Source organism: Fukomys damarensis, unplaced genomic scaffold (genome assembly GCF_012274545.1).
Source record: "Fukomys damarensis isolate Sample0158 unplaced genomic scaffold, DMR_v1.0_HiC HiC_scaffold_16, whole genome shotgun sequence".
Lineage (NCBI taxonomy): Eukaryota > Metazoa > Chordata > Mammalia > Rodentia > Bathyergidae > Fukomys > Fukomys damarensis.
This window is the reverse complement of record NW_022900928.1, coordinates 40,023,474-40,042,044: the sequence shown is the minus strand read 5'-3', so window position 1 is coordinate 40,042,044 and position 18,571 is coordinate 40,023,474. Positions and strand designations below refer to the sequence as shown.

The 18,571-nt window shown below is 34.5% G+C and overlaps 1 protein-coding gene across 1 annotated transcript in view; it reads left to right on the top strand.

The window, feature by feature from the left end:
• Positions 1-18,571, top strand: part of Rab38 (RAB38, member RAS oncogene family) — a 64,093-nt gene that overhangs the window by 10,063 nt on the left and 35,459 nt on the right. The window contains exon 2 of the mRNA XM_010633723.2: positions 7,476-7,756. Coding sequence (XP_010632025.1) covers positions 7,476-7,756 — 281 coding nt within the window. The remainder of the gene's footprint in view (positions 1-7,475; positions 7,757-18,571) is intronic.

Sequence of the window (18,571 nt, the reverse complement as noted above, 5' to 3'; positions counted from 1 at the left end):
TTTTTTTGTCCTAGTAAACACTTGGTCATCTTCTTAAAGCCGTACTGGGCTGGGGATGTAGCTCAGTGGTAGAGCACTTATCTAGCATGAATGAGGCTCTGGGTTTGATCTCCAGCACTACACACACACACACACACACACACACACGCACATGCACACACAAAGCCTTTCTGAAAAACTTGTTCCCAATTCTTCACCACATAAGCCACTGCTCCAAATCCACTAGCAAATCAAAAGAAAGCTTCCCCACAGCTCCGATTTCACTTATTTTTCTCCAAAAAACTCCATATACAGGTAGATGATTATAGTATACTAAGCCCAAAAAACACAGGAACCTAGGCAACCATAATAGGAGCTTTACATTAAGGAAGATGTATCAATAACATGATTTCTTTTAAAATAAAATTACATAATTTTATTGATTTGTAAATATTTTGTTAGAATTTTTATAAAATTGATATAAATGCATAAAGTTAATTTAAAGCATTCTTTTTGTGCTGTATGATAATGTCAAAGGAGCATATTTGTTTTTCTTAAAGATCAGAGATTTGACACTAGTCAGCTCAAATAAACTAAATTCTGAACATTATTAAATAATATGTATAATATATATGTATATAAAATGTTCTGAATTCTCAAGGTATTCCAATATCTGAATATTTATGACACATCTTCCAATTTATAAATTGCGTTAAATCCTATGTCGATCACATACCAGCCTAACCTCCATTTATTGGCATGTGCAGTGTGAAATGGTGGTTATCTGGAGTGTTTAATTAGGAAAGTGATTAATCAGAGGTGAAACATGGTTAATCTGGCAAAAGGGTACTCAAATCAAGGGGGAAAACAGTTACATTTTCAGCCTTGATTTCCTCCTGAAATTTCAGTCTAAGTGCAAGTACTACTTGACATGTATCCTAATACACATCTCAAGCTTAGTGTGTCTGAATCCTGACTTTCCCTTCCTGCCCACGCACATCCAAACAAACCTAAGGCTCCTAAAGTCTGCATCACTACCATGTTCGTCCAAATTGTTATCATCTCTTCCCTAAATTATCGCAGTTACCTCCTAACTGTTCTCTCCACTTCCCACGTTGACTCCCTCAAGTCATTTCTCAGTGTAACAGCCACAGTCACCTATTCACTGCTGCAATTCATGTTTCATACATGCTCATAATCCTTCAGTACTTATCTCTCTCACCTAGAATTAAAGGCTTCAAGCTGTCTGGATCCTTTGATCTCACTGACTTTTCTCACTATGTTCTGACTCTCTGCAGTCCTTGCAGTTCTCCAAATCCTTGCCAGACTCATTGTGCCTTGGGATCTTTTTCACTAGCTATTCTTTCTGTTTATAACCTTCTTTTCCAACATATTCATAAAGCCTACTGCATTACTCGATTTGGTCTTTGCTCAGATGATACCCTCTTAGTGGAGTCTTTGCTGTCCAATCTGCTCCAATCTCCTCCCACCCCAGCATCCCTTTCCTCCCTTCTGACTTTATTTTTCTCTTTAATACTTTGCATCAGCTAACAGAATATTATTTACATTTATTTTACTTTTTGTTTATGATTTATCTCTTCAATAGAACATAATCAACATGAAGTTCTCAGAATTAAGTTCTTAGAATAGTTCTTGGAAAATTATAGCTATTCACGAATGAGATGAAAATAGATGAGTAATTACAATGTGAATGGAAAAAAGTGATGAATGCAACATATTGGACGCACAGTTCTTGGTAAGCACGCATGTGTCAGCTCAAATGGGGATGAGGGATTAGGGGTTATTTCTTCACTCAGCAATGGGACCTTACTGCATTCTTACTATGTATAGAGTTCAATGCTTATTGTGGGGGCTACAAAAACTTGGTTATGAATATAGATCAGCTTGTAATTTTGAAGGAGAAAATCACACAAAGTTCGTTCCAGGGTCTATGTGTAATAACTTGGAAAAATAGTGATCAATACATTTATGTCACTGGTTTAGCTGGGGGGTAAAGTGGAAGAGACAGAAGACAAAAGAGTTTCAGACCACTACCTGAGAGTCAGATATGTTCCTAAAAATGGAAGAAAACTCATTCACTAGAATGTCAGCATGACCCTAATTCTAGCAGTTTGGATTTTCCCTGGGCCTTCAAAAACAGCCACCATTGAAAGTTCAGTGTCCGACCATTGCAGCAATTGTATTATTTGATATTTTTTCCATATCACTGTTTAAGTTCCACTAACTTCCTGCTTTTTGTACTACCACTCTGAGGAATATAGAGAATATCATTGCAACATTTCAGGTCTTCTGATTGTTCCATGATCTCAAAAACATGTATTATTTGGAGTATAGTAAATTGATTCCAAGAGATTATTTGGTAATGAATATGATTACAAAAGCATGGCATATTAGTCTGAAACTTGTTGTAACAATTATGTACATAGCCATATTAGAATAATGTCAATTTTCTCCCTCAGGGAAAATCTATTGATTATTTACTAGAAGTGAGAGTTGAATATAGAGTAGCTATATCAGTACAAAACAGTAATTAAAATATATATTATGATCTATTTTAGAGGAAGAAGGAGCCTTAATTTCAGTTCATTTCCTTCATAGTGTCTTAAAGTCTTACCGTATCTAAAAGGTGAATAAATAGCTCTCGAGTTTTACAATATCAAAGCAAGACTAACCTGCTCTCCAGGATTTTCAATATGATGGTGGAAACTGAAGCATTAATATAAGCCATATAAACACTGATGGTGTAGGAGAAAGAAAATAAATGGTCATGAAGAAGAAAGTAAATGATTCCAACTCTCAGGACAGGGAAGGCTGTATAAATATGGTAAAATTTCAGGTTACCAGTGAAAGCTGCATAGAATTTCAGTGAACCAAATGGGAGGAAAAATAGGAGGACATTAAAGATTTGAGAACTGAGAGGTAAAGAGCAAGCAAATCTGTAGAATAATGTAGGAGGTGCCTCAGGAAAATAAAGAGTAGTCCAGGGTGACTTCCACAGGACACTTTGAAGGAAGTGAAAAGAGAAGAGTTTGAAAAAGTAGTTAGAGCCAAAAGATATACAACCTTATGCTTACTATTAATAAAAATGTCTTTCATAAGTTTGTGTAGCTTATGAAGCTATACAAATTTTATAGCTAAAACAGATGAGCCTAACTGTAAGACTTACCTTTGGAAAATGAATCAGAACAGAAATAGAATGTACTTCAAATGCAGATTCTTGGGTCCTGTAAAAAACCAAAATAGTAAGAATCTGTAGGTAGTGTAGCCCAGGAATGGGTATCATATAAATACTTCACATGATTTTTTATACTATCAAATGGCAACTGTCTAAAAAGATGTATTTAAATTTATCTCTGGGAAGAGAGCATGTGATGTGATGAGGGACAGTTAGAGAGCTGTCAGGTGTCCCGGTGAGGAACAATGAAAAGCCGAACAGGAGCAGTAGCAATGTTGATGGAGAAGGGCAGAGTTTAGAGCTGCTTCTGAAGTGGAAATGTTGATGGGGTGTTGGAGACCCTTCAGATATGGGAGTGAGGGATGAGTTGGAAGATAATGATCTGAAGGATACCATTGTGACACCCAAGTTGTATTGCTGGTGATGTTGCAATCAGCCTGGGGAAACACAGTTGTAGGAGGTGGAGAACTGTGTGCCACCTGATGCTAAAGTGGGTTTTCCAGAGCAACAGTGAATTTATTTTGGAACATCCTGTCTAGCTTCCTAATTTTACCAGTAAGGAAACTGAGGCTCATATTGGTGAAATGACTAATTTGAGTTCACGAAACTACTTGGTTAGGGTCAGAATGGTAAGAAAACGTGTATACTGCCTGCCACAGGTTTTATGCCTAACTAGAAGATTCACTGCTTGGTTGTTCTTATTAATAGTATATAGAGAGTACTAATTATGAAGTAAAAATCTCATTAATGCACAATATAGCTATAATGTTTGTGTGTGTGCTTATCTCAGTCTTACAAAAAATGGATCATTTCAGACTGTTGGGAAAGACAGCAACAACTTGAGTTAATCTAAGGAATGAGAGCAAAGAGGGGCTTTAGAAATCAGAGACACCAGCCTCACTTAATACGTGAGAAAATGGAGACTTGGCAAGAGAAATACATTTATTTAAGTCTGCTTTGATTTGTTCAAGGCTGCCCATAATTAAAATTAAGAACCATGACTTCTGACCCTTCAAGTCAGTGAGTTTTGCCATAAAATTACCCAAATTGTTATTGCGGCCATTGTGTTAACTGTGGTGATTCAAGTGATTGCTTTTTCACTTAACACCCCAAAGATCTACAAGCTGAGTCATGAGTCACATCTACACAGCTAAGAGAAGGGACGTAGGGGGTAAATTGGATAATTTTCAGTGCAGGCATCCAGTATGACTCGTCTTAGTTTAGAAATTCCTCATGGGCAAAAAAGCACAAATTATCAACGCAAAGCATAGAGCCTGTATTTTATCAGCTATTCAGTATGTGTACTGAATGAGCCATCTAATGCCAAACCTGGTTTTTGAATTACAGTCTTTTGTTTAAAAGTAAATTTACTCAGTCACTAAGGGTCATAAGAAACAGCAGAGAGGGCTATCTACTGACAAAGGAAGGATGAAATATGAGTGCTACAAACATTCTGATCTGAATGTGACCCTTGCTGGAATACCAAAAATATAAACTTTCCAAGTGGGCTGGCCTAGTGACCTCCCTATACAAGATATTTTCTTTCTAGAAATAAGCTACCGTCTCCTTGTTTCTGATATGACATACATAGGCTCCAAAGCTAACACAAATTTCCCTTTTTGAATCTCTATGAAGGTACAAGACTGTATGTTACTTTTAGCATAATCATAAAATGACCATATATTGAAATGCAAATATGCTGGCTTCAAAATACAAATTTAAAACACCTAAAAAAAGTGTGCAGTAAGGAAAATAAGGAAATAAAAATAGGTTTCTTTTAGTTTATTTTTGAGAGCTTCATGCTCTAGTCTGAAAACCTCTGAACAAGCAGATTATTGAATAACCCATGACTTTGCCCTTCATCTGATTAGATCTTTCAAAGAGATCATGAGACATCTTTTAACAAAAAGCCTAGAAGGCTTTGGAGTTCTGAATGATCACGGAGGGCTCCCTCACCCTGTCTTTCTGAAATGTCAAGGCTTACACTGAATGTTATCAAAGGTGATCACTGTTTACATCAGGAATTTAAAAGAAAAGAAAACAAAAAAAAAACCCTCATTTGGGAAAAGTGAATTTTATTTTAATTTATATAATTTTATAAGACTTAACATATATACATTTCCAGATCAGAATTAAAAACTTTTGTCTGGTCACACACTTTTGAGGTTTTGTATTAAACCAATATATAAACGTAGTCTTCTTAACTGCTAGTAGAAACTGCTAGTAGAGTTAGAAATAATATGATTTTATTGACTTTTTAATTTTTTTACACTCAGCTGAAATACTTAAGATTTTTTGGTATTAGCACAGGACTGGAAATCTGATTTCAGGGCCTACATAGTATTTTCTGTAATATTTTAACATAATTAAGAGAAGGAAAAACTGAAATATTTATTAGTTCTAAGGTACTGTGGTGGATGTTTTATATGTTTTAATTTGTTTTCATCTACAGGACAGTGCTTTTGTTCATATTCTTATAGCCATTTTGCAGATGAGGATGGCTTAATTTAGTGAGTATAGTGAATTTGCCAATATTTACTTAGAAAGTTGAGCAGTAAAACTGATTCTAGCTGATTGCAACTATTTCCAAAATGATTGTTCATTATTTATTTTTTAGTAAAGATTTTGCAATGTCAGAGAACTTTCCTTATCTGGTAGATTGTAGATTGCTAGCTAGTTCACTGTTGTATTCTTAGAATGTAGCCCATTGTCTGTCAATACTGCAGATCTCCACTAAGCATCTGTTAAATTGAATTCAATAGGCTGTTCGTGATATATAAATGGAGAGGAGAGATAGTAAAAGGCCATGGTTTGGTTGTTGGAAATAATTCAGTGTTAGTAAATGATGGTAGGCTTTGGAGTCAAATTGCTTAGGTTCGAATTCTGATTTAGCAAGCTTACTGTCTGTTTAATTTGAGTAAGTTTCTTAGACTTTCTGAGTTTGTTTTCTCACTTTTAAATAAAGATAATGGCTGGGGTGTAGCTTAGAGTTACAATACTTGTCAAGCACACTCAAGGCCATAGGTTCTTTCACAGCACCACAACAAATAAATAAACAAATAAATAAATGATAGTAATTGTGCCCTCATCATTTATGTAAATCTCATTTCTAATGGCTAGTGACTATATAATGAATGCTAGTTCATATTATTACCTTTAATTGAAATAGGTTTTGGATGCTTTTTAAACATATGCAGTGTGATCAAAATATATGGTGAATAATTAAATTACAAATTAAAAAAATTACAGTAAAAGATATACTGCTATTAATCTCCTTCGAAATATTTCACCCCTCACTTCAAACCTTCTTATACCATTGTCTTGTCACTTGATCCAGCAGTTCTGAAAGTCCTCTTTCTTGAGTGTCTTTTCACATCTGCTTCAATGTCCTCATTTGACTCAAAACATTTGCAGCAATTAATGCCAAATAAAACCATCATGATGTAGCCCTATCCAACTTATTCATTGAGTCCACCCACCCTGAGATTCTAGCTCATCCCAGAAGTCAAAATTATCATGAAAAGTAAACATTTTCAATTGATTAAGGACATCGAGGCAGCCACCACCACACAGCTAAAGGCATTCATGAAAGAGGATTTCCAGAATTGCTTAGGAAATGGTAAGAAAGATGGGATGACTGTGTTTGAAGTGAGGGACAGTATTTTGAGAGGGGTTGATGACAATATATCTTTTACTGTAATGAATTTTAAGAAATTTAAACTTTCACCATGTTTTGATCATATCTCATACACAATTTAGTTATTTATTAAGATACCTTCCCACTAAAGTTTAAGCTTATAAATAGCAGAAACCTTCATGTTTCAATCGTTGTATCCCAAGGGTTGAGAGCTATGTTGCTATGTTGCCTTATATAATGTCCTATATTGATGCATCCTGTATTGATGTTTGTATTGACATCATTTAGTCCAGTAACCACATTTAGTTAAAGAACACTTGAAAAGCGTGATTAAGGAACTAAGTTTTAGATTTTATTTATTTTTTGTTTAAATGTAAATAGTAACATTAAAATTAAATGTAAATAGTAGATAGTGAGACATTGTAGTAACAGTTCTAAAATATTGATACACAGTACTATCTCACCAAATATTTATTAAATGAATTCTTTTGGACTCAGTGAGAACAAAGAGGTAGGACTGTATATTTAACTGATTCTTTAAAAATTAACAATAAAATTCTTTACTGAGTGACCTGCTCATTCTGGAGGCTACATGAAGTTCAAATATATGATTCAGTTTCTGATTGCAGCAAGTTTTTGAATTCTGTTTCTTTTTTATTACAGGTCAGGAAAGATTTGGAAACATGACAAGAGTCTATTACCGAGAAGCTATGGGTGCATTTATTGTCTTCGATGTCACCAGGCCGGCCACATTTGAAGCAGTGACAAAGTGGAAAAATGATTTGGACTCTAAGTTAACTCTCCCAAATGGCAAACCAGTTTCAGTGGTTTTATTGGCTAACAAGTGCGACCAGGGGAAGGATGTGCTCATGAACAATGGCCTCAAGATGGACCAGTTCTGCAAGGAGCATGGTTTTGTAGGATGGTTTGAAACATCAGCAAAGGTAATGTGTCTCTAAAGGATAAGCTTATTGGCAAGATGCACAAAGACAATGGCATATATTCATTATCATAACAATAATATGTGTTTGTCTGTCGAGTTATAGTTCCCAAAAGTAATTTAAGATCAAGAGTACGAATGGGCAGGGCAGGAAATATTAGCCACAATTTAAGATGGTTGTTACTAAGGGAGCAAACCCACTTATACCTGGTTACACTGATAATAACTATGTTCAATTTCTTTGAGTGCTTCTTATGTGCCAGGTTTTTTTACTTCCATTTTTACATTTTGTTCTCACCACACACCTGTTAGGTTTGATTTTATATTAAGTGAAAGAAATGGGTCATGCATTTTGTCATTTCCTTAATTGATAAATATAGAACATTAACATTCAATATGTTCACCTGTCTGTCAGGAATTGTACTTTGTTCTAAAAATGAAAAGAGAGCAATAATAGAGAATTATAACAGTAAGAAACTGGAATAGTGGGATGGCAGAGAGTACACATGTGGAGAATTCAACTCATGCTGCTACTGTTCCCCCTCCTTGGAGGCAGAGAAGAAGTAGGAGGTAGGGAAAACGAAGCGCTGGAGGATGCAGGATCCTGTTGGTGTTATGAGTGCGTTATAATTCTCTTTATGCCTTATACTGTTATGTGATTTATTAGATGCATCGTTTTTGTGGTATTCTCTTTTGATTTTGCTTATATTTTAAAAAGAAATCTCACTCTCAGAGGAGAAAATCTTTCATGGTAAATTTTTAATTAATTCAATTTTTTGATTAGTATGTAATACACATATAGATGAGCCTAAAGTTGATGCTTTAATTCATGTATACATTGAATAATGCCTCAAGGTAATTAACATCTCTATCATTTTATTTTAGTGTTTTTTCTGATTTTTGTGTGTATGTAAGTTAATGTTTTATATTATTAAAATAACAATCTCAATAGTTTTATATCATGATTGTTTTATTAATTTATGCAGCACCATTATTTACATATTTGTGGAGCGTAGTCTCTTCCTACTTGTTTGAGATACAGCTATGATAAGACAGATTATTTAAGGAGTTCATTATTTATGGAGTTCACACTTAGGCATTATTGTGAACATTTGTGGACATTATTAGAAAGTGGTTTGAAAATATTTGAATTAGGCTGTGGGTACTACATTTGCACAGTAGTGTGACTGTAGGTATTGATGATGTGCTTTGTATTTCAAAAACAATGGAAGAAGTGTTTTTTGAAGTTTTTAAATGATAATGTTTAATGAAATACATATGTTTACCCAGATCTAAATATTCCATGTGTTCCTATGAGAAAATGGTGAGGCTTTGTCCTTGTGCAGTGGCTACAAAAGTTGGGAAAAAATGAAAACTACTTAAGATTATCATTAACTTTTGAAAAACAGCAGGATACAGCAGGATTCACATTTCTCAGGTTCTCATATTCTTGATTTCTTTCTGAGTTTCTAGTATACCAGAATGTTTTCCCCCATCTTTCTTTTTAAAGTTCTATATTTGCTCTATTTCTCAGGATTCCTCTGCCATCTCCTATTTCTTTGGTGTCATTGAACCTTTTTAGTTTGAAAGATTTATTGCTGTTAAGGGAGACAGGTAGAGCAAAGCTAAGACTTGATTAACTTACAGAAGTTTAACAAATATGATACTTTATAATAGTATAATTGTTTTTTTTGGTGTTAGCCTATATATATTTTTTTAATTCCAAAAGGTAGGTGAATTCATCTATATATCTCTCTTTCTTTTAGCCATACACTCAAGTTTTCACAGCCTCTGCATTTTTCTTAAATATCTTTCTTTCAAAAAGATCCACTTGACAACTCAGAACCTCCAGGCATGAACGAGAAAGAGATTAGAAACTCCTTTTCTCAATGAATTGCTTTATATTTTAAGGGTGAACTAGACTGAATGATTTGTAAGAGGAGGATAGTCTCCATAGCTCATTCATTTAATATATATCACTCAATATCTGTTATATGCAGGCAAAAATTCTAAACATTAAGAATAGAGACCCCAAACACACAGAATCTTGCTGTAATATGTAGAGACAACACAAGTAAAATGTATAGTGCATTCAGTCTTAAAAGTGATGATAAGAACAAAGAGAAAGAAACAGGTCTGTGACTTATGGGAAGGGTTGAAATGGCTTGTGGGTCAAGGAACTTTCTCCACATTTTTTTTCCACTTTTCATTGACATTCTTTGTTCAGTCATTATATTGTCAAATTTGCTTAGGAATGCGATGTTCATTAATTTATGGCCTGGCTGACCCTCAAATTTAGATACTGGATTTCTAATCCTTCAAATCGTCACGAGTGTGATCTTTGGAAAGAAGCTTTGTACAGTGTGGGAAGGGAGCATGGAATTCAATAAGCTAACATGACCCAGAGTGTTCATAACCTCATTGTTAAAGGTAAAACCCATATTGAGAATCTTTTTTTCCCCTCATAACATACTTTAAATTGAGGTTGTCCCTGTGAATGTCTTAATGAAAGTTACTTGTCATAGCGAGATTAGTATTGAATGAATCACTGAATAACACTGCAGCATTGGCAAAATGGAATGGTGAACTGTGTAAAGATTGCGGCAAAGTTCTGCTGGCTTTCTGAGTACAACTTTATAACATTTACAAAACTGAGGCCTGGATCCAACTATCTGACCGAAGCTAAAATGCCAGATTTTAGGGACAGTTCCAAATTCCTTCTCTGATTACTTTTGGGATCAGGTAATGTTTTCCACAGAAAGCTTTTTCTTAGTGAATCTGTGAACAGTTAGAGTTTTTGAGTGACATCATAATCACGTGGCGGATAAGCATCTGATTTTCTTTTTCTTAACATTTCCCAAATTTCTAATAAGCCAAAGGCCACAAACTTTTTGTCCCCGTGGGCACGTTCCATAGAAATCCTCTGGGTATCATCCACAGCCTGGCCCTCAGTGAAACTGCAGCTAGAGTGGTAGAGGAGCTCATCATTAAACTATCTCCCTGCCTGCTACTGAACCCACAGCTAAGCAAAATCCACCTCTTATTCTGCCATCTTTTGGAGTAAGTTCTCTTGGGAGTTTTCATGCCTATTGATATTACTGGAATAATCATTATAAACTCTGGTTAACTAGTGAGTTAAGGGGAGAAAAATTTTTTTAAGTTTGCTGATTTTTTAACTTCGTTTCATTCAACATTGAAACTAAAAACTAGAAAAGAAAAAAAGAAACAACAAAAGTCATTCCTAAATCAAGTTTTCTTTGGTTATCAACTTTTGAATTTTTTCCTCCTATTCAATTATGTTTCTTTACATCATGCCTTTGGATTCTCTAGGTAAAGCCAGGATCCTCATTTGTCCCAGTATGCCCCAAACATTCAGGGTTTTTGCTTGTTGTCCTAGCATAGTTATTAATAATGCTCTTATTCCTGGTTTATAATGTACATTAATATGGGCAACTTAGATGAGAAACTCAATTCTATTTACTCTCTATCATAGTTTTACCCTAATATTGGATTATTTTATTTATTCCTGTGCCCAAGTCTAGTCTTCATATTATGCTTTGGCAGATTTGTCTCATTAGGACCTAGTCCTATTCTTGTTAATGCATCCCAGAGTTTGGAGGCCTGTCCTCTAGGCCTAGTGGCTAACTAGTGCCTGCTACTTGCTAACCAATTTACTGGTGCATTATTGGTGTCCATTGACTGAATCTTCACCAAGTGCATGTTAGGAATTTGCACTCCACCTACAATTATGCATCTTTTAGAGTAGTTGCAATCATTAGGAGAATATGCAGCCCACATATACAACATGTCTGAGCCCACTGCACACAATCTACTTTCTGTACCTGCAGCCCATCTGCCAGTCTGTGCTTCACTGTCTACAGCTGGCTCTGATGAATATGGTAGCTGCATGCCAGAGGAAGTGTCTGTTTCTATATCTTAGCCTTTTCCAGTCTACTCCATGCTGCTCTGAGAGTGCTGTGCTTCAAGTGTGGCTGTGTTCAGAAATAAGACACCCAGGAAATGCCACTGTAGCTAGGAAATAATGGAGCAATGTAACAGTGTTGATAAGAATCAAATTTACAGAAGGAACCTGCACTGCTGTCTGTTCGCTCTTTTCTATATCTTATGCCATGAACCTGATGGATTCTTTGGGTACTTCTGTCTAAAATATAGTAATTTTTTTAAGATTCACATCTCTCTCAAATGTTCTAAGAGCACTTGGTGCCTGAAAAAGAAGCTTTCTTGCATTAAATTCTGCTTAATTTTGGTCTTTCCTCTGTAGCTAAAAGGAATAATGTTGATATTATCACTCTGCTGAGAAAATGAATACTGTATACCTAATTATATTCTTTGAGATGGTATTAGTTTTGTGTGCATGGATGGGTGGGGGTGAATATTTCTCACTGCAGGGCTCTTTTCTGACTTTCTAGCAACTGTTAAACACATTTATTATCTTTAGAAAATTTCTAGGTCACCTGCTTAGGAAGAACCCATAAAATTATCATCTTTTGCTTCTTTTTGCAGTTAGGGCACAGACATATGACCTAGATACCACCAACTATATGGATTAAGCAGTATAAAACTAGATGAAAAAATAAAACACAGAATTGATTTTTGTGGGGAAAGGAGTGAGAGAAAAGGCCTCCAGTTTTGTGAGACAACAAAGTCTACAGGGTCTTGTGCTTGGGACAAAAACACAATCACTGCTTGACCTGGAAAGAGTTGAGTTCAGGTTAAGACCCATGAAGCTTCAACAATAAAGCAACCCAATACTCAAAAAGTGACTGGGTGCAGTTTCCTCCTTAGGATTATCCTCTCTGAGAATTGAGAATCTTCATAGACGTTTAGGCTAAAGGTGGTTATGTAGATTTTTGGAATAATTACGCTAGCTACTCAACATTCTTTAAATTGACTTTGTCATATTTAACCAGCCAACATCAGCTTCTATACCTGCAAAGTGGAATTTGCATGACTATACTTGTTTGTTACTGTTACTATCTTTGTCCCTGGTCCAATACATTTGAGAACCTGAGTTAAACAACCATTTTCCTAGCTGTACGACTTCATTTTAAAAACAATTTTTAAATTGTTAATAGCGTGTGTTTGTAGTAAGTAATGATTACACTCATCCGGAGGAGTTGTTACATGTAGAGAGCACATTACGTTTTTATTCATTCCCTTCCCTGCTCCTCACTCCCTTCCCCACTCTCTCCCCACTCCTATCTCTTAGTCCCTCTCCCATTTGGAAAAGATCTACCTTGCTATTTCCTATTAATCTTTTATTTTGCTCTTTATTTGTACGTTTGGGTTTCTCATGTGAGAGAAACCATGCTATATTTAAGTTTATTTCACGTAACATTATGGACTCAATGTGCTTCCATTTTCCTACAAATGACTCGTTTATCCTTTATAGGATATGGCAGAGTAGTACTCCACTGTGTATAAACACCACATTTTCTTTACCCACTCATATGTTGATGGACATATAGGCTGGTTCTAAGATTTAGCTGTTATGAATTTTGCTGCAATAACCGTGTATACATGTATCACTGCACTATGATGTCTTTAACGCTTTGGGGAAGATACCTACAAGGGGAAGATCTGAATGGAATGAAATTTTTATTTTTAGGGTTTTGAACAATCTCCATACTGATTTACACAGTGGCTGTACAAGCTGTGAGTCCCCCCCAAAACCCTCTGCTCCTTTAAGTTGTAAGTGGTGGTAATCTGTTTCAGCAACCAGAAAGTAACCAAGACATATGTTCATTAAAGAGATTGGGCTGTAGTTCCCTTTTCAGTTGGATTCTTGGCTGGTTTTAAAATAAGTGCAATGGTTGGTTCCAGGAATTACTTTGAGAGTAATCTTTTCCTTTCAATTTCATTAAAGATTTTTGAGGAATGTTAGTGTTTTTTTTCCTGAAATTTGTAGAATTCAGTAGTGAATCCATAAGAACCACCTAAGCTTCTCTTAGTTGGTAGTTTTTATCATCATAATCATCATCGTCATCAATCATCATCATCATCACTTCAGTTTCCTTGCCTACAAATAGATAATTCAGGTTTTGAAATTTTTGGCTAAATTTTAGTAATATATATGGATGTGTATAATATTTCTTCTAATGTCTCCAATTTATTGGAGTACAAGTTTTTGAAGTATTTGCTAATAGTCTAGATTTCAGTGCTGTTTGTTGTATTTTCAGCTTTTTATTTCTAGCTGCATTGATCTGGGTATTTCCTGAGTTTTTGTTTTGCTTTGTTTTTTAATAGGATTGTCTAAGGGTTTCGGTATTTTCTTTATTCTTTCAAAGAATCGGCTCTTTGATCTTTGATTATTTTAGTCTAAACTTCATTAATTTCTTCTGAAGTCTTTAAAATTTCCCTCTTTCTACTGGCTTTGGATTTATATTGTTCTTGTTTTTCTAGGGCCTAGAAGCACATCGTTAGGATTTTCATATGGACTTTGTTTTTCCTGCTTTGTACATTCACAGATATAAACTTCCCTTCAACTTCCCATTGTGTCCTACAAGTTTTGCTGTGTTGTCCTGCCAATATCATTTGAATCTAGGAACTGCTAATTTTTTCTGTGATTTCTTCTGTAACCCATTCATTATTCTACAGTATATTGTTTAATTTCCATGAGTCTGCATAATTTCTATGATTTCTGGACATGGATTTCTAGTTTCATTGAACTGTCATCTGATAACATGCATGGGATAATTTTGATTTTGTACATTGACTTTATTGCTTTCTTGGCTAATATGTGCTCTGTTTTGGCTGTTTGTTGTGTGTGTTAGCTTTTTGCAAAAATTTTATGTATATATGAACTCATTCAGTCATTAGCATTATAAATTAGGCGTTATTATTATTTTAAAGAAAAAATAGGTGACTTCTCCATGGTTGCTACCTCATTTCTTTTATATAACAAACACCTTTATTACTCCTTATATTAATATTTTGAAATCATAATGTTCTCTGTGGAGTTCTAATTTGATGATGTACCTTAAGAGTAATGTTTTTTGTTTTGCTTTATTGCTTAGGTTTGCACCTGCACCAAAAGGAGACCTACTATACCATGCAATAGTTCCTAATGTTTCTAGCCATGTTGAACACTTAACAGAATAGTGGGAATGTTGGCCTAGAATTCTTTTGCACAGGGAACGATTTCTGTGTTTCATTAAATTTGGTGAGCACTTTTATTATTTAAATTCCTCTGCATACTGAAATATGCAGCAGTTAAAATTTTCTAGTTTTCTGGAAACTGTTTGAAGGGTAGTATCACACATCACTTCTTTTATAGGCTTCTAGGAAATATTCTTAGTTATAAAACATAATGCATGTACGCAAACTGGAAATGCATAGATAATTGTGCCATGGATAGATAGTTATTCTAATTAATTTTTAATGGATTGAGTATAGCAAATTACTTTTTAAATTTTTTACATTTACATTGAGTAGTAAGCCATTTCTGATTATTTCCTTTTTTTTCTCATTGAGTTTATTGGTACTTTTTAGGTATACAGTACAGTTACATTCATCCCTGGGATCTTGTACCTTTACATGACAGGTCTTAGTTCTCATTTTCCCATACCCCTGCCCTCCCTTCACCCCCTTCTACCTTCCCTATTGACAAAAAACTATTTCCATTTTTTCATTTTCTCATATTTTTCTTTTCCCATATTTCCTTTCCCCTACCCTTCCCACTTCTTCTACACCTTTAGCCCTTTTCTTCCTATTTCACATATTCAGTTATACCATTAGAGTCTTATTTACAATTATAGTTTTTCACACCAGAGAGACTATTCGGTATTTACACATGTATGACTTATTTATTTCACTTAAGAGTTATCCTTTTTTGGTTTTTTGAGACAGGGTCTCACTATGTAGTTGAGACTGACCTGGAAGTCACTATGTAGCTCAGGCTGGTCTTGAACTCACAGCGATCCTCCTGCCTCAGCCTCCCAAGTGCTGGTATTACAGGCATGCTCTACCATGCCTGGCAATTTCCATTTCTTTATGAAAAAAAAAATCCTTCACAATCACTTATGAATTCATTAATTAATGTAGTTTGCACTGAATGACTTATGTTTCTGGCTCTGTGCTATGAATGATGTGAATTAAGCCCATATTATGTTCAAAGGAAGTGCTTGTTCTCTCTTTTTTAAACCCTGTCATTAGGGAAAATAGACATTCTTGGTTTTAGGCATCATCTCCAAAGCCTTTAGATGGTATTTTTTCATGTGGCTTCACTGATTTAATTGGCCACAGAACATTTAATCCTGTATTTTTAGTTGATCTCATTAGAGCTGGTAGTACTTAGGGATATAAAGAGAAGAAAACAATTTCAAATCTGAGATCAGAGAAAAGTTAGAAGGCACAGTTTAAAGGAAATTATGCTGTGTTTAACAGTCACGATCTATTCACATAATGACCACAGGTCTGTAGTACAACTATTTGAATCACTGCTTCTGAAAGGTTCTTAATGACCTACATGAAAAATGAAAATTGCTTCCTGAAATTGAGAATAGGTTAAGCACAAGAATCTCAAACTCAAAGCTATTCTTTTGCTTAAGAATTAGTATAAATGAAAAATAATATTTTTATTTTTATCTTTAGGTAGTTAATTTCTTATCAGTTCTTTACATCTATACTTGTAGTTTACTAGAAAAGCTGAGATCTAACTAGGATGTATAATAGGTTGATGTATAAAAGGCACGGTGTTACATATGCCATTGTGCTCTTCATATTTCACATTTTTATGACTTAGAACTCAGTTCCTTTCCATGCTTAGACAATAAGAGTAACCCATTTCCAGATCTGGATCTCAAGAATCTGTAGTCCATGCTACTATGAATTCAACTTACCAAGGGATAATTTCGATATTTTCACTGCCTCCTTTAAGAATCTTCTATGGGTCTTACTTCTGAGTAATTAAAATGTAAACAATTTAGAACAGATATCAACAAATCATGGCCTATTAGACAAATATGGTCTTCTGCCTACACTACAAATAAAATGTCATTTGAATACAGGGGTTAGTTTACATGCTTTTTCTACTACAACTACAGAACTGATTAGTTGTAACAGGCCTTGCATCCTGCATAGCCTGAACTATTTATCACCTGGTCTTTTACTCTTTAAAGTTTGCCACTGATGTCTTGGAATAAGAACAGCTTCTCCTTAGTTAGGCACTATGCTAGTGGCTTTAAATGTATTAGCTAATTCTTGAAAAAAGCTTGTACAATAGGAACTATTAGTTTTCCTCTGTACACTTGAAAGGATTGTTTAAATAAAAAAGAAAATGTAAGTAGCAGGCTCCAAGTCCCATAGTTGTGAATGTAGTTTAAATTTCAGGACAGATGTGTTACCTGAACTCCACACCGTACTAACTTGTAGCTTATTCCTATATGGTAGTTGACTTTTTTTTTTGGCATATCTTGTATTTTACCCAGTGAAGTCCAGCTCTGAGTGTGAGAGAAGGGTAGAAACTCCTGTAGGTTTAGAAGTAAGGAGTCTTTAGAAATGAAATGTCAGTGGATTCAAAGATAAGCCACCTCACTTCCCAGATGTCTCTTGTCTTCTAGATACTCATGAGAATACTTTCTGAAGATTATTTTCAGTATCACTTAAATTTTTGATGATTATTTTCAGTATTACTTAATTGTGGTATCAATAAAGGAGAATATTTGGTATTGTCTGGAGCTTTGTGTGGTTAGCACAAGTGACTGGGTTGTGAGATCCTATTAGCATTAAGTTAGTAGGGGCTAAGGGTCAACACTTAAATCCTGCTAAACATCCTGCATTGCACGGCACAGCCCTATGCCCCCTCCTATTCTCAATAAAGAATTATTTGTCGAAAATGCAATAGGGCTTTGTCTGAGAAATTCCAGATGCCATGCTTTTTATTAGAATTTCCCAAGCTCTCTAAAGAAAAGGCAATAGTTATATAAGAATTGCTATTACTTAGTTAACATTTTTTCTTTTTTTATTAAAGATTGCAAAGATACATGATAACAAGAAATGAAGATACTAAATAAAAATATCAAATATACATATATATGACAGCAAAAAAAGGATAGGAAATAAACAAGAATTTATGTAACACAGACTAATCAAAATACATTAGTTTGATGTGATCTTCAAATATTATGTTCTTTCTCATTTTCTTATAATATTTTTGAAATAATGTAATTATAAATAAAACAAAGTTACATATTATAGCTGAGAAACTGTCCTCAAAATGTTATGATTTATAAACTACTCGGTTTTATTAATTGATAAATATCATATACTTGTTGATTGTACCACTTACATTTTCTAACAAAACTTCCCACAGAAAAAAAATATACTTATATTGTAAATCCAGAAACAACTAAAAAAATTTACATTTTTAAGATCAGATTTTTCTGTTTCTATTTTATTATATCCCATACTTATTTTTATTATATTTTTATAAGCATAATGATAGAATTTAACACCAATAGATATGTAATATTCTTCCCAAATGAAAGACTATGAATTAAGTCAATCATGTAATTTAAAGAAATCATAAGGTTGCCAAAGCTTAGTTAACATTTTTAAGAAAAATCTAGTAAGACTGTACTTTGATTTTTGTATGACTTTGAGTGTTTGACTCTGGCTTCTACAATCTATTAAAGAATTCTTAGAGTGTAGATTTTTGGCTTAGGGCCCTGATTTGACACACAGCACTTTACCTTTTCTATTTCCCATCCACCTTTCACATCAACCTCATTGAATTTTAGCATTTTTAGTACTTTATTATTTCTTACCTCCATGCCTTTTTCACATGATGTTCTTTCTG